General features: G+C 34.4%; 2 protein-coding genes across 2 annotated transcripts; one reads left to right on the top strand and one right to left on the bottom strand.

Annotated features, from left to right (window-relative positions):
- Positions 1-691: 691 nt before the first annotated feature.
- LOC112051346 (15-hydroxyprostaglandin dehydrogenase [NAD(+)]) lies at positions 692-8,674 on the bottom strand. The gene is made up of 5 exons (XM_024089949.2): positions 7,848-8,674; positions 6,902-7,135; positions 5,691-5,867; positions 4,883-5,031; positions 692-929 (listed from the first exon to the last, which is right to left on the bottom strand). Exons 1-5 carry the CDS (start codon positions 7,941-7,943, stop codon positions 785-787), a joined length of 801 nt encoding a protein of 266 aa, XP_023945717.2. The 5' UTR covers positions 7,944-8,674; the 3' UTR covers positions 692-784.
- A 2,419-nt stretch (positions 8,675-11,093) lies between these two features.
- On the top strand, positions 11,094-16,381 carry LOC112051344 (15-hydroxyprostaglandin dehydrogenase [NAD(+)]). Its single transcript, XM_024089946.2, has 5 exons — positions 11,094-12,042; positions 12,786-13,025; positions 13,742-13,918; positions 14,318-14,478; positions 15,231-16,381. The coding sequence occupies exons 1-5, from the start codon at positions 11,947-11,949 to the stop codon at positions 15,376-15,378; spliced, it is 822 nt and encodes a 273-aa protein (XP_023945714.2). The 5' UTR covers positions 11,094-11,946; the 3' UTR covers positions 15,379-16,381.
- Positions 16,382-16,767: the final 386 nt, after the last annotated feature.

Below are 16,767 nucleotides of genomic sequence, written 5' to 3'. Positions count from 1 at the left end.
GATTCGTTGGTGTTTTATTGCTTGACTGTATTCTCAAGTGATCATAAGTGACAATGCCAAACATGCAAAATCATTATTTTAGTATGGTCGCAGTAACGCATAACGAGCATCTAAAGCTAATTTACCCTGATTAGTTACCGTAAAGTTATTGTCTTTTTCATTATCAGAGTCATTTAAAACAGCCTTTTATAGGGCTAGGTCTCCCTTTTTATAGGAGAGGGAGTATGGAGCTTAGTTACAATGTACAATGCGGGTCGGCTTAAAGTATATAGTACTATATCAACTCTTTAACGGCCACTAATTCGCCAATTTCTTTTATTTCATATTTTTTAATTTTACATTTCAAATATATAAAAAAAAGTTTTTTTTTAGAAGGTAAAGGCTATTTATTTAATTCGTCAATGTAAAGTAGCTACGTCTCCGTATGACACTACTAACGAAGATATAATTTTCGCTTAAAAGGAAGGAAAGTTCAGTATACCATAGCCCAAAAACAGGACTTGATCCCAACACATCATGATTAGAAGCTATAGACTAACCACTATACTAGACTAGTGTGTCATTATTTACCTTAGATAAACATATCTGCAAATATGTCTATAATGCTGCAGTAAATTATATACTCAATTACCTATAAAATAACAATAAATTAGTAACCACAACAATTTTGTTTTTATAATTTTTTCCTTAAATAAAAACACAGAAAACCGTATGGAAAAACACTGTAATTACAATTATTACAAAGATGTACATATTTATTACAGAAAATATTTTCATTGTCGAATTAGTCAAATATATCTCCAGCCATAATTTCATAACCTTTTTTAACTCTGTCAGTGATGTCTTGAACTTTACACCATATGAGCCAAGTACTGCCACTGTCTCCAGTTTTATATGCTTCCACAACACCCTTAGCTGCATCTTCTGCACTGTAAACACAATTTACACAACACTTAGACGCCTCCGTGTCGCAGCATTACAAGACGGAGGTCCTGGGTTCGATCCCCGGCTGGGCTGATTGAGGTTTTCTTAATTGGCCCAGGTCTGGCTGGTGGGAGGCTTCAGCCGTGGCTAGTTACCACCCTACCGACAAAGACATACCGCCAAGCGATTTAGCGTTCCGGTACGATGTCATGTAGAAACCGAAAGGGGTGTGGATTGTCATCCTACTCCTAACAAGTTAGCCCGCTTCCATCTTAGATTGCATCATCACTTACCATCTGGTGAGATTGTAGTCAAGGGCTAACTTGTACAGAATAAAAAAAAAATTACCAGTTCATTTATTCTCGCTTCAGAAGGCGATGGAGCGAGCTATGCTTGGGGTTTCTTTTCGTGATAAGGGGCCCTAGTCAAGTGGCACGTCCATTATCTTTCTCCAAACGCTAACGCTTCGAAAACTAACAAAAAGTATGGGAATGCGCAGTTGGTCAGCAAAGATCGTTCATAGATAATATAAACTCCATCAAAACCAACCGTTAACAACAATATTTTCGAAAATGTTCGAATGGGATATCGGATGAAAGAACATTACAAAATTGTAAGTTGGTACATGACACTCGGTCTAATGGTCAAAGAGTTATGACAGGTGATCTTCCTTTGTCACATATTGCTCACTGATCACATCTGTGATCACATCGGCTTATTGTTAAAATTGAGACTAATATTTGTAGTAGTAGACAGTAACTGAGAGCCGTGATAGCCCAGTGGATATGACCTCTGTCTCCGATTCCGAAGAGAGTGAGTTCGAATCCAGTCCTCCTGCACCTCCAAATTTTCAGTTGTTTGCATTTTAAGAAATCACGTGTCATAAACGGTGGAAGAAACCTGCATACCAGAGAATTTTCTTAATTCTCTTCAGTGTGAAATCTGCCAATCCGAATTGGGCCAGCGTGGTGGACTATTGGCCTAACCCCTCTCATGCTGAGAGGGGACTCGAACTCAGCAGTGAAACGAATATAGGTTGATAATGATGAGATAGTAAGCAGAGTAGAAAGCAAAGTGAAAGTACTATGTTGTAACCTTTTTGCTCAGTCTCGCAAATATTCGTCACACCCAAATTTTATATCCGGTTTTAAAAAAACAATCTATGCTAATATTATAAATGCGAAAGTAAGTTTGTCTGTCTGTCTATCTATCTGAAAATTTGTCTGACTGTCATGGTGTCTGTCTATCGTCTGTGTCTATCGTCTTCCTTATTACGGCTAACTATACCGACTTGGAAATTTGGTTTAGAGAAACTAGACCTTGATGCATAACATACTACTTTATATCCCGGAAAAATCCATAGTTCCCGCGGGATTAGTAAAAAGTTGGAGGTTCTCGGGAACGAAGTTGCGGACGGTCTATACTAATATTGTAAGTACCATACTAAAAATGTGAATGTTTGTTTGCATTGATTGGGCTCTGAAACTACCGAACCAATTTGAAAAATTCTTTCACTGTTGATAAGCCACTATCCCCGGGTGCTATAGGCTATATTTTAACACCGTTTTCCTAAAAGAACGGGAACGGGTTGAAATCGCGTGGCGTCTGATAGTGTATTATAATTATAATAACAGAAATAACTCTCAATGTACGGGTTTTGCTGAGGTTACACTTTTTGTTGTGCAATTTTATTAATAGTGATAAATTTATTTGTTATGCTTTTCCCGCTAATATCCGATAAATTCAACACAGAACATTCCCTAGGTAAGTTTCGCAATTGTAGATTGTAAATTCAACACACCTTGAGGATGCACCGTTTTTGGTGTGAAATATACATTGAGAATTTTCTGTCGGCTTTTCGTCGAACATAGCAGAATAAATAATTTCTTCGCTATTCATAACAATCTTCCGCAATTAACGCCTGCTTCTATTTAATACTAAATATATAAGCATTCTCATTTTTCATATCAGTATCCTGTGTCTGTATCAAACGGAAATTGGATACAAATAAAAATTCAATAAATATACTTAGTTTCGTCCTTCAGCAGTCAATGCCCCACTAACCCTACATTGAGTGAGTAGAACCGGTATTGTGGAATTAGTATTAGCTAACTTGGTAAGTACCTATATTTATTATAGCTGCCTTTAATGTAAATGTCGTTGTAGCTAAAAAAAATTATGAAAAAATACAACCGAAATCAAAATTATAAAAATGTTTTTACTAAACTAAAAAGCGAAAAAGAACAGTATACCCAATTAGTAAAGGAACAATTGAAAAGTATACCCTCTCAAATGAAATTTTCTTTTTAAATCGGATCAGGCGTCTTCGAGTAATGAAAGTGAAAATACATACAAAATAAAAACAAAAAAAAAAGATTTCGACGAATAGGTAACCTCCTCCTTTTTTTGAAGTCGGTTAAAAAATAAAATAAAATGTGCGAGGAGACTCGAGCTCAGCAGTGAGTCGTATGGGTTGATAACTATCGCCATTGAGGTTTCATAGTAGTATATAGATATAAGGCGACGTTGTTGATTGGTATGGTTATTCACTGAACTGATTATAATAATTGTAAAAGGATATAAAATAAAAGTAGGTACTATCAAATAGGTGATGCGATGTTGAATGGTGGACTGGTAAAGATGTAATGGATGGGCGAAACAATATCTCCACGCATGCGCGGTCGAGGGAATTCTAAATATGAAATGAATCTGGAATGTGAATGTAGATGGCCTAACCCAAAGTGGGCGAACGAAAGAGTTCGTTAAGACGACGACTAAGTACGTTCGGAACCCTAAAAATAAAAATTTTAATAAAAAAAATTCAACGGACTTCCAACTCGAAAGTTAACCTAAACTAAAAAGCAAAAAATATCGTCTTACATATGCACTATTAAATTTTATTTAAAAAACTAGCGGACGCCCGCGACTTCGTCCGCGTGAAAGTCGTTGTAAACTTTCAACTACCCCTATCCTACCCTACCCTACCGTACCTCTACCCTACCCTATCCCAACCCTACCCCTACCCTACCACTACCCTACCCCTACCCTACCCTACCCCTACTCTACACTACCCCTACCCTACCCCTACCCTACCCTACCCTACTCATTAAGGCTGCACTTCTTTATTAATTCCCCACCCCCCCCGCGAGTCGCATCGAGCGCGGCAACCGTTACACAAAAAAAATCCATATAGCACGAATTAGTATTCACGCGCGATGGCTTAGCGTATTTCTTGTATAACTTTGGTGTTTCTTTACCGATTTTTATGATTCTTTTTTTATTGAATAGGTAATAATGTTAACTTTTTTAGTTAGGGATGAGTGATGAGTGTTATAAACATAAGAGTAGACAAATATAATTAGAAAGCTCCGAACTGCTAAGCTATCGGGAGGTACACGTGTTATTGTGAGTCAACCATAAAAGATAGACATATATATGCTGTTGTGTTTTTATAGATAATTTTAAGGAAAACATTTTCGTCATACATGATTTCCATGTAGCTTTAACCATTAAGGCTGTACACGCGACGGAAGCTTAAAAAATTGAGTAACTATTCCCGTTTTCTCAACATTTCGCTTCACTGCTCTGGTCCTATTGATCGTAGCGTAATGAAAAGTATACTATAACCTGCCCAGGAGTATGTTGAATAATTATACCAAGTTTCGTTAAAATCCGTCCACTAGTTTTTGTTTCTATAAAGAACATACAGACAGACAAAAATTTTACTGTTTGCATTTTTGGCATCAGTATCGATCACTAATCACCCCCTGATAGTTATTTTGGAAATATATTTCATGTACAGAATTGACCTCTCTACAGATTTATTATAAGTATAGATAATAAATTTTATCTAGGGATTTTACCTACTAAGTTAAACTGATTTAGTTGACTTTTAGATTTAGTTCCCGGACGTTTGGCCTAAAACATGGCAAATGTACCAAATAATAAAAATACTTACGTTTGCAATGGATCATATTTTACTATAGTTTTCATTTTCTGTGTCAGCTCTTCATCAAAGCTTCGTACATCAGATATTAAATCGGTGTCTGTAGCTCCGAAACATATGCTTAAAGTTCGAACTTTTGTGCTACTGTAATAGGCTTCTTTCTGTAAAACATTGTAATATTATTTTAAATCTATCAGCTTTCAATAATAAATAACAAAAAATCTTGGTGAAATAGTCAAAGTCAAAAGATATATTTCCAGTAGGCTTAGTTTACACACACACAACGAGATAATCTCGTGAAGAGATATTTCAACCAATGGCGATGCAACCGGAAATAGCGCTATCTCTTTCATTGCGTTTCTGCGTATTCTGTAAGGATTTTTTATAAATCGACCACAAAACAGAAAGTTTATATCCAAGAACTCGACAATGTGGCTCAAATCGAACAATCAAATTCGACTCTTAACTCTCTCCGTCTAAACTCTAACATGTAGATATAGAGAGATTGACATCAAATTGAAAGTAAAATTGTCGAGTTATAAAAAAATCACGAAGTTCAAGAATCAACGAAAAATAAATAGCGCTACTGAACAGGGTAATATTTTTATTTTCATCTATACTAATATTATAAGTTAGAGAGTTCTTGAGGTTTTAGGGGTAATCTCTGGACATTTATCAATAGAAACGTTATTTGTGATGTGTGTAATGACATTAGCTATATTATTTTATCCCAGTTACTCCCACAGGAACGAAAACTACGCGGTTGGACCCATGGTGGTATTCTAGTTAATAATATTTTCAAACTATAAAATGTACTGACCCCAATACTTGATGTAAAATGAAGACCTGCGGCTTTCGTTGCGCCATAGACGAAGGCCGTTGGTGATAGTAAAGCAAGTGCACTGACCGAAGAAACATTTATTACAGTTCCTCCTTTACCACCTCGGTCACTTCGCATCAATTTCAAAGCCTTCAAGGTACTCGTAACAAGAGCAGTCTAAAATGAAAAATAAATCTATACTTCTATACTAATATTATAAAGAGGAAAACTTTGTTTGTATGTTTGTTTGATTGTAATGAATAGGCTCAAAAACTACTGGAACGATTTTAAAAATTCTTTCACCATTCGAAAGCTACATTATCCACAAGAAACATAGGCTTAATTTTATTTTGGAAAAAAAACAGGGTTCCGTAAGATGTTTGGGGTTTTCTGACACAAGGTGTAAAAAATCAACCAGAAAAGTTACTTATTGTGCTGTCTAAACTATAAACGATAGAACCATAAAATGTTCTAATTAATTGTAAATCTTATAAATATCTACAAAAAAGTCCGGAACACACTATACCTATCTATGTCGGGAGAGGCACAGCAACCATTTTCTTATTTAAAAATCTTGATTTTTTTTGTACTACATTTAAACGCATTTATTTTCTAAAGATAGGGGTAGTTGAACGCTTACATCGAGTTTAACGCGGACGAAGTCGCGGGCGTCGGCTATGTAATATAAAGATGATAAAGAAATCATTTTATTTTGTTTCGATGGAAATAACGAACTTCTTAATGCGTATACCAAACCTATGAGTATATTTTCGAAAGAGAATTGATTCGACAATTACATTTTGCTAATCTTTTACGTACCTAATACGTAAAACTGGCTGTAATTTCCAAAAATGGTTATCTGGTGTTTTACGTTTTTATTTTATTATCATAATTAATATGCACAAAAATGTATGGTTTTAAGAAAAATCGGATGTCTGTAAAGTCGGTTTACTGACGATAGTTGAACGTGATAACGTCATAAGAAAATACTGATGGTATGGTTGCAGTTTAAAAAAAAAATGTTCGTTCTTCTAAAATACTGCTTCATAATCTTCATAGACCAGAATATACTTTATTTATTGTAAAAAAAGTTGGCAACCCTAGAGCGAGGGAACGATGCATGACGCCATCTTTTTTTGAGTTTGCATCTGGCTTCATCGAATTATAAGATGTTGTCACGTTAATAACGATAGTTTAAATAAATTACTTACAAAATTAACTTCAATCTCTTTCTTGTAAATATCGTCATTTGCTATACCAGCGTTGTTAACTACTATATCAAGACCACCATTTGCTTTCGCTGTTTTCTCAAAAGCAGCAAACAGTTCATCATCTTTTGTGACGTCGCATTTGAAAAATTCAACTTTATCCTTCCCATATGTCGCCGCTAATGCTTCGGCGAGAGCTGTTCCAGATTTTTCTTCAAGATCCAGTATGGAAACAAACTATAATTAAATAAATAAAAGTAAAAAAACATTTTTTTTCTCCAAAATGGGTGAAGACCTTTTTCAAAGATGTCCAATTAATTTCGTCTTCCCATCTTGACTGCCTATTTCCTTGTGGGTCTCTCCACAAGGTGACTTTAAAAGTCCACCTTTAATCCTTGAGCCTAGCTACGTGACATGCCTACTTCCATTTCAGTTTGAGTGAATAGCTTAAGGCGTCAGTTACTTTTGTAATGAACCTTATTTTTGTGCGTCTTATTTTATCTAATCTTTTTATTTGTTTTAGCATACGTTCAAGGCCACTGTGGCAGGTTTTTATTTTGTGTTTTACTTTGGCCGTATATTAAACTGTAAATATTATTTTTATTTTAGTTAAAGTCCAATATAATTTAACCCTTGAGTAGTCAAAATCAAAATTCGTTTTTGCCGGTAGGGTGGTAACGACCGAAGCCTACCACCAGACAAAACACTGTCAGTTTCTTTTAATTTTACTTTGGTACTTTCTTTACTATAGATTATATGAGGAAACAAAAATGTTCGCACGTACCACACGAATTGTTGATACTCTGAGTTGAATGTTAATGTATTGAAAACATGCATAATATTTAAAATCCTGCAAGCAATATCGGATCAGTACATACATATACATTCACATACGGTTCTATTACAAACCTCCTTTAACTGATTAAAAAAAAGGACAAAATTGATTTACCTTAACACCTTCTTTTAAAAATTCTTTCACTATCGCCGCTCCTATGCCATTGGCTCCGCCAGTAACCAACGCCACTTTATCTTTTAAACAAAACATATTACTATGGAGACGTCCTCACTTGCACTGATTTCGAAATCGTTAAATCAGTACACCTTTATACTTTAAGGAAATAAGGTGTTTGAAATTGTTCGGTTTTTACACATTCGTAGAAGATGTTTTGGAATACCTCAAAGACAAAACGATTTACCTTCCGATACGATTTATTATCTGTATAATGGAAAAGTGTTTATCACAAGAGTAGTATAACTGATAACCTTTCCTCCATTATTTTATCAAACTAATTCATACTGCACGGTATAGGTGATTGGATGTATGGACGATAGGTATATATTCTTTAATTGTTTAGTTTTTGTACATCTTCAACTGAGAAAACGAGATCAATAGATAATTATTAAAACTTGGCACAAGAATACATGAGAAAAAGAGTCTTAGGAGACCGACAGACAAAAAAGTAGTTCCATATTTTCTTTTAGAGGTAGGTACGTAATTAAAAAAATAACTATGTTGGAAATGAAATGTACTACATTACTGACTACATAAATTGTCAAAGATACAAAAATTGTTTAAGAAATTAAATATGACGTGTCTCAATCGGTGAAAGACAACATCGTAAGGAAACCCGCATACTAGAGAATTATCTTAATTCTCTGCGTGTGTGAAGTCTGCCAATCCGCATTGGGTCAGCGTGGTGGACTATTGGCCTTACCCCTCCCATTCTGAGAGGAGACTCGAGCTCAGCAGTGACCCGAATATGAGTTGATGACGACGAAATTGTCAAATGGTCACTAACTAAAAAAGGAGTTTGTTGTGGGCTTTACTCGGACCAAGTTGCAATTGGAACCATCGTAACCTTAATTTTAAGTTTTCAATTAATTATTATCACCATTATATTATCATATTACCCGACGTGCTTGTAAACTAAGCCTAATTGAAATAAATTGACTATTCACACTAAGATTAAATCAAATTATTTCGAGAAGTTTGAGATGAGCCGAAATGCACGTAGCATCGTGTGGTCCCCGGGTTTATGTCGAATGCAATCGCAATACCACGTACCTACGAGCTCTCTCTGCGTACTAACGGGTCTCAAAAATGCCCGGCCGAGTACTGAGCAGTAGTCGATACTTCTAATCAGCAATTTGAGGGTAGTTATGAAAATTAATAAGTACCCTCTAATTGCTGATTAATCTACCTACCTAGGTAAGGAAGTATCGAGAATTAATAAATTAGAATAGGGATATTTACGAACGTATTATGTTTTAGAGGCACCACAGACCTTCGGTTTTAACTGCACCGTCTTAACAGTAGTTTAAACTCATCGAACTTCAAAATCATTAGAAAAACAGTACAGTTAAAACTGGCTGACATCGTAGTATTCGTCAGTTTTAACTAATCGTGCACACTTACGATTTAACAGATCAGTTTAACTGTTCAGTTAATACCATGTGGCTTCGGATCACATTTCAGAATACGTCAAGATACGTCGTGCACACTGTCAAAGCGCGGCAGACATCATTTCGACAGAATTAGAATTAAATTTTTGCTTCAATTTGACTTGTCATGCGCGAGCCACAACGTATTGCAATGTTTATAAACATGGATTAGGATTTAAACCTCTACAAAATAAAGTAAATTTTAAATAGTGATGGTTAGGTCTACTTTACTTTGTAGAAAACTTGTTGGTATGCCTGAACGTGTGTGGCTGACGTTAGCTTTCGGAAATCACTGACAGTTTTACAGACATGCTACGCCTAATTTCAAATAAACTTCTATCCATGTGGAACGGTTTATTACATGCAACTGTTGCACTGTATTCTTTGCGTGTATTACTTTAATTAGATTAATAATCTAACTGTAATTTCAGAGGTGTAATTTTATAGGTATTTCAGATATGCTTGGATTCACTATAACTGACCATGATGTTTTAATTGAGATCTTTTCTGAAATGCCACATCACTTTTATACTTTTTCCTACAGCGAAGCCAAAAGTGAGGTTTATGATTTTAGCAGTCTATGTGTGTTTGTATGTTTGTATTTACATAATATGTTCCTCCGTAGCGTTTAAATACGGATTTTGACAAATAACATGTCAATTGATTCATTGTTGTGGCTCCAGAATGCTAATTCATTATCTTTGTCGTATGCTAGTTGACATTTACACGAAATTGAGATTCTATGTAACAAATTGTCATCCGGTGCTTACTAGTGGATATCATACAGTATGTAGATGACAAATTTTGTCATTACAATAGGTTAACAATACACAAGGATAATAAAGACCAAAATAGTGAATAGGTCAGCTGTGCTGCATATGTCGTTAGTTCAGTGATTTAAATTAAATTTTAACAATTGGCGGTGTAGTTTTAACCTTGAGAACCCTCGATTGTACCAGATTTCATTCGTGATACAGATTTTTAAACTATTTATCATGTTCTTGACAAGTTGCCTTCTATTCATATCACTAGCATGACGCCTATATATTTATTTTAGCAAATACGTATGGCTGTGAAAGCGTTAATAGTAGAAAAGAAATATATCAGTGACTTTGTCGTTCGTCTGCGGATCTCCTCATTTCTGATTTGATCACGCAGAGAAACTCCAAGCATAGCTCGCTCCATCACCCGCTGAGTGACTTTGAGCCTTCTAATAAGGCCCATAGTAACGACCAAATTTTGGATCGTAGGTAATAACTGGTAACACGCACCTATCTTGTAAGGACTTTCAAATACCATGCCCCGAATCGCATGCGTCCAACGGCTCCCGTTTGATGTCTTGGGTCCACCAAATGGAAGATCAATGAACACGCCGGACCGCCACCGATAGCCGCCGCATTTTGTCAGTCGGTCGTCAAGCCATTAGCACTGCAGGCAAGTGAGATTACTTGATTATCAGTGACTGACAATATATTTATTTATCTGTAATCAACAGCGTTACACCTAAAGCCGAAAACATTACTTTGTTAATTATATTGTAAGGTTACACAATACAAAACAGTTTAAATAAACACATCTAGACTTTAGTACTAGACAATGGACCTTTGTTATCTATTCCAAATAAATTAAACGTATATCAGTTGTAGAGTTTACTGTACTGGGAAACAAACATTGATAATAATGACCAAATAACTACAGTGCATAATCAACTAACAAATAAACTAAATATGACTATTAATTTACATGCGGTAGAAATGGGTGCGAAAATTCTTTCGATAACGTGCTCTGACACCTTGGCCTAGCAGATTCAATATAGAATTGCAGCAAATTATATATTAAGATCCAATCTAATAGAGCTGGACATAAAGAAAAACACGAACGGTGAAGAGGTGCAACTGACTTTTTGGTGGTCGTCAGGGATCCCTTTGTGAAGTTTTAAAGTACTCAATTTTGGTAAAGTCAAGTGTCTGCAAGCCTGAACAGTAGTTTAAGGTTATGGAGTGAAAAAACTCAAGAAAGAAGAAGAAGAACGAGTGAAGTTATACAGTAAATACAGTAACAGTTACTAATTGTAGGAGTATAGACAACAAAGTTTAAAATGTAGGTACCTAGATACTTGGAAGGAAGGAAAATTCTGTACAAATCTAGTCGAAAAAGTTATTGGATGCGCACTTGACCGGTTTATAAAAAAATGTGTAAATTTATATTTATTACGATTCTTAGCTGATTTTTTTTCGTAATTTATTTTTATAAACCATTATAACTATATAAGTAAAAGCCGTTAAACATAACAAGCCGTTTTTAATTTTTAGCGAGAGTATGATATAGTAAAGCTATTTTTTTTTCATTGTAAATATAAGATAAGAACAACTTAAAGATAAGATTTAAAAATTCATAAAACATGCATTTATCATGACAATCATTATAAATAAAATTCAGGTAACCTATTTCACTCAATCTCGTACACATATGCGTGCAAGAGCGAGATATAACTATAGATATAATACGTCAACTGAGTGAACACACATCCAATACTTAAAATTTTCCCAGATAGGATATCAAAGAGTAAGAAATCAGTGTGGTCTTTAATAAATGATACAATCATTATGTATAGTCTAATAAACAAAGTGGCTATCGTAACCGGAGGTGCAAATGGTATAGGCGCACAAATTGTCCAGGGATTCGTAAAGGAACGTATAAAGGTACCTACTATTAATATCATCATCATCTCCTTACCCTTATCCCATTTAAGTGGGGTCGGAAAAATATGTCAATCTTTTCCATTCGTCTCTATTACTCGTCAACTCATCATCCACTCCTTTTACACACATGTCCTCTTTCACACAATCCAACCATCTCTTCTTTGGCCTTCCTCTCCTCTAATGTCCTTCCACTTGCACATTCAACATTTTTCTAGTAATATGACTTTCCTCCCTACGCATTACATGTCCATACCAAGCTAACCTTCTACTCGTCAATTTTTCTGTCACTGGCGCCACCTTCAAACTTCCTCTTATATACTCATTCCTTATTTTATCTATTCTTATCACACCACACATCCATCTCAACATACTATTAATAATATTAATAATATTTGTCAATAGTGTCATTCTATTGGAGTAATCTTTCCTTCCTGAGATTATTTCAGTAAATTTTTAAATCCATTTATAATAATATAGCAACTTTTCGATACAGATTTTTAAAGTTTTACCTTAAACGGTGTTTTACAAAGAATTTCCTCAAAGTTAAGTCCAGTGAATGAGGATTAAATATTTCTTACATTATTCTGGAGAAAATAGAGAGAGATATATAACAGCTACAACGTTTTTTACCTGCTACTTACCTGTTACCGTAGTAGGCTGACAATTTTTTTTGTGAACTTACAAAGGTGTGACCATTACAGGTTCTTTTGTAATAACCTTTAATCACAGATTTTTCATTTTAGTATGTTGCCATTCTTGACATCGACGAAGCATCTGGCGTTACATTACAAAATAAACTAAACACAGAATACGGTAGCGACGTAGCTGGTTTCTTTAAATGCAATATCACTGTGGACGAAGAACTATTCACCACATATGATGAAATATTTAAAAAATTCGGAGTTATTGATATTGTGGTTAACAATGCAGGTGTTGCTTCAGAAAAAATGGATACGTACAAAAATGAAATTGCTATTAACTTTGTAAGTATGTTTTTTTTTATACTGAATGTTAGTCAAACAAACTTTTTAGTAAGTTCGTGATACTGGAATAGCTATAGTGGTGTGTTGGTCGAGCTCCCACTAGGTGGACCAACATCAGACCGACATTAGGGTTGCAGCGCTGTTGATGCAGGTGATTCAAGAATGTGTGGTTTAGCAGTCCTTACAGAAGACCAGTAGGGAAGTGCATCGGCTGATAATAACAATAATTATCCGAATAAATGAGCGCTATATTATGTTTAGTTAGTATGTCAACACCACAGAAAATAAATCACTTAAGCTGCGCATAAGAACACAAGTCAACTTTACTACATAAAATAATTTTCTTTCTTTCTTTCTTTCTTTCTAATTACATTGGTGTGCCTTAACGTTAAATTTGTGTGTGCTGTAGTCTTTGTCGGTACTATGTTTACTAGCCACGCCCAAAGATGTTCAGCAAACAAACTAATAACAGATAAGTTCCACTGATTGAAGAATTTTTTCAATTGCAATGTTTACCCCGACAGAATGTTCCGGTAATTTTATCTTGTAATGAAAACAATTGCCATTCCCTCTGAATGAAGAATGTCAAATTCATAGGTAACCCGACTCAAGTATTTTTAGGGCAATTATTATATTTTGCTATGATTACCGTTCTAACACCACCGAGTTTCAAAGACCCGTTTCTGTGATTTTTATTTCATTGTTTACCATTTCAGACTGCATCGGTTTCTTCCACATTAAAGGCTTTAGAGTTAATGCGCGCTGACCGTGGAGGTGCAGGTGGAACTATCATCAATGTGTCTTCTGTTGCCGCTTTGGCATTGTTGTCGCCAAATCTCTTTGTGTATGCTGCTACCAAAAGTGCTATACTACATCTTAGCGTTTGTATGGGAGTAAGTTTTACTAGTTTAGTTTTTTAATGGTTTCTATATTATACTTATTTCTAGTTAATTTTCATTTTCTGCTAATTTTGCATTGAAAAGAGTTGCTGGGTCAGGACCTGGCGTTGCCCATTTTTAATCAAATGAAGATTATTTGGGGTTTCTCTCATTTATTTATGATTCATAATTAAATTTATGTTGCTTGAACTTTTCATAAGGCGGTATTGTTAGCAAGGGCCAAGTATTGATACTTTGAAAGACATTATCACTATAACTTATGTAAATTTCTGTACAGTCAGTTCCAATTTTTTTAATCTTCTCAGTATTTACAATAGCATCCTGGCCCTTAAAGTAGGTAAGCCTGTGTCTAAGGGCCATAAAATTTATTTCTTTATATTTAAACTTCGACAGAAAGAAGACTATTACCGCCACACCAAAGTACGAGTTCTGGTAATGTGTTTTGGAGGAACAGAGACGGCTATTGTACACAAAATGGAGAGTTTCGATGATTTAGTCAATGAAAATTTGCATAAAATTGTAGACACATTAAGACAACAATCTTTTTTGCAAACGTAAGTATCTTTAATCTTTAAAGTTTTCGGTTTAGAAATATAAAATAATTAAATAAATTGATTCAAATCAGTTTTATATGTATATGCCGCAGTCGGCTTGTGGTTATTTTTATTACTGAGGTAATTAAATTAGTAAAATAAAATAATTTTCTTTCTTCTTTCTTTATTTCTAATTACTGTACAACGATATAGGTATTGAAATTCATCTCTTCTATTAACAGGATTGTTGATATAAATGATCATCAACAATACGACTACAAGGTACATATTTATGTTGGTCTTAACTGCGTTCTCTAAAATCATACCTTATATAAACCAATAATAGTCGAAATTGGAGCGTACAACCAAGAAGATGCTATACATTTTTCATTTATGTTAAGAGGTGCTCAAGTCACAAGAGACTAAAAACATACCTAACGATCGTTCTAAGCTACTTTTTTTTTTAAACGCAAATTGTTTTATTATTTGGGCATATTTTAAGAATAAGATTATAATATATTACGTAGACATTATGCATGTTTTTTTACAGAGTTATGTTAAGTTTTTACGGCGTCGTTGTATATTGTGGTTGAAAAACTTTTATTGTAAATTATCTGTTTATCACTATCCGAAGTAAAAAATCTAAAAATAAGCAATGTTGTAATGTACGAGTGGATTTTTTACTTGTGTCATAGATTTCCTAACATTAATGAGGAGAGGAAGGAATATAATATAATAATAAGTAATAATGGATTAATTGTCTGCGATTACAGGGCTGATACAGCAGCGAGAGGTGTAATCGAAGCATACCAAACCAGTGCTAGTGGAAATGTATGGCTCGTAGACAATGACAACGTCTTGAACATTACTGACAGAATATATGGAGCATACAAAATATTGTCCGACGGTGTTCACATTTGATAATATTAAGTTACAAAACTATGTAACTATAATTTCAGTTTTACTCGTAATAATTGGAAGTATTATTAAATATGTATAATCATGGTAAATATGGTTGAAGTAGAAAATTTGATTTGAAGAATAAATTGAGCATTAAAACTTTTTATTTATTAATTTCCTTTCGAAAACCTCTTATTGTTAAAATCTCACCATAATTGGTTAGATAGAGAGAAGCAGCGTCGTTAGGGATACGTTTGTGAAGTATTGAGTTTTAAAGTATTTATTAAAGTCAAGTTTCAGCAAACCAAAATGGTTGTATATGGATAGGTATGTTAAAAAAATCAAGTAAGTAGTAAGAAGTAGAACGAGTAACGAAGTATAGCCAAATAGGGCTTACAAGTTAAAGGATTTAAAAAAAACTGATTAATCTTTAAACGGACTTTAATATTACGGAATAGGCATGCCGTGTCTACTTTAATTTGATTGTACAGCCTTGTATTTATATTTTCTTTAAATTGTAAAATTGTGTAAATATTGTAACAATCACTAGTGGACCAAATAAATAAATAAATATTGTCGACAAACTTTAAAATGAATTAGTTAAGGTGAAGGAAAATTTTGTACGTATCTGGTCGAAAAAGTTAGTGGACCATAGATACACATGCACATGAACAGTTTATTTATAAACTGTTTGAGTTTTTTAGTTTGAGTTATAGGTTGTTTGTCTTCTTATCTATTTTATTAAGCTACTCCAATATAAAAGCACACAAAAGAAGCCGTTTTTAATTTTTACCGAGAATAAGGAAAAGAAAATTTATTTTTGTCTTTGTGTAAATAAAAAGTAGTTATAAGATAAGATAACATTTTAAAATCTATAAAACATGCAATTATCATGTCAATCATTGCAATCCAACGATATTTTATCCTATAGATATGTTACGTGCCTACATAATCACCGCAATAAGTGATCCGAATTTAAATGCTGCACTGAGTGTTTACTTATATTATATTATATTTATGTAGATATAGTGTTTAATTTAAAAACAAGCTGTGATAGCCCAGTGGATATGACCTCTGCCTCCGATTCCGGAAGGTATAGGTTCGAATCCGGTCCGGGGCATGCACCTCCAACTTTTCAGTTGTGTGCATTTTAAGAAATTAAATATCACGTGTCTCAAACGGAAGAAGGCGTGTCTGAAGTTTGCCAATCCGCATAGGGCCAGCGTGGTGGACTAATGGCCTAACCCCTCTCATTCTAAGAGCAGACTCGTGCTCAGCAGTGAGCCGAATATGGGTTGATAATGAATGAATGATGAGATATAGTGCTTACAATTCCTGAACCCACAACTTGTCATTGTATTTTGTCATAGGTATTATTTGTTATAATTTTCGTTGTTTTCTATGCGTCTA

Source organism: Bicyclus anynana, chromosome 5 (assembly GCF_947172395.1).
Source record: "Bicyclus anynana chromosome 5, ilBicAnyn1.1, whole genome shotgun sequence".
NCBI lineage: Eukaryota > Metazoa > Arthropoda > Insecta > Lepidoptera > Nymphalidae > Bicyclus > Bicyclus anynana.
The sequence above is the reverse complement of the archived record's forward strand: the minus strand, read 5'-3'. Positions and strand labels throughout refer to the sequence as shown.

Excerpts from the sequence above, each read along its gene's own strand:
- LOC112051346 (XM_024089949.2), bottom strand. The coding sequence starts at position 7,943 with ATGTTTTGTTTAAAAGATAAAGTGGCGTTGGTTACTGGCGGAGCCAAT. Across the intron at positions 5,868-6,901 it reads AAGAGATTGAAGTTAATTTT|ACTGCTCTTGTTACGAGTAC; the intron begins GTAAGTAATTTA and ends TTTTCATTTTAG. Across the intron at positions 930-4,882 it reads AAATATGATCCATTGCAAAC|TGCAGAAGATGCAGCTAAGG; the intron begins GTAAGTATTTTT and ends TTGTGTTTACAG.
- LOC112051344 (XM_024089946.2), top strand. The coding sequence starts at position 11,947 with ATGTATAGTCTAATAAACAAAGTGGCTATCGTAACCGGAGGTGCAAAT. Across the intron at positions 12,043-12,785 it reads TCGTAAAGGAACGTATAAAG|TATGTTGCCATTCTTGACAT; the intron begins GTACCTACTATT and ends TTTTCATTTTAG. Across the intron at positions 14,479-15,230 it reads CAACAATCTTTTTTGCAAAC|GGCTGATACAGCAGCGAGAG; the intron begins GTAAGTATCTTT and ends CTGCGATTACAG.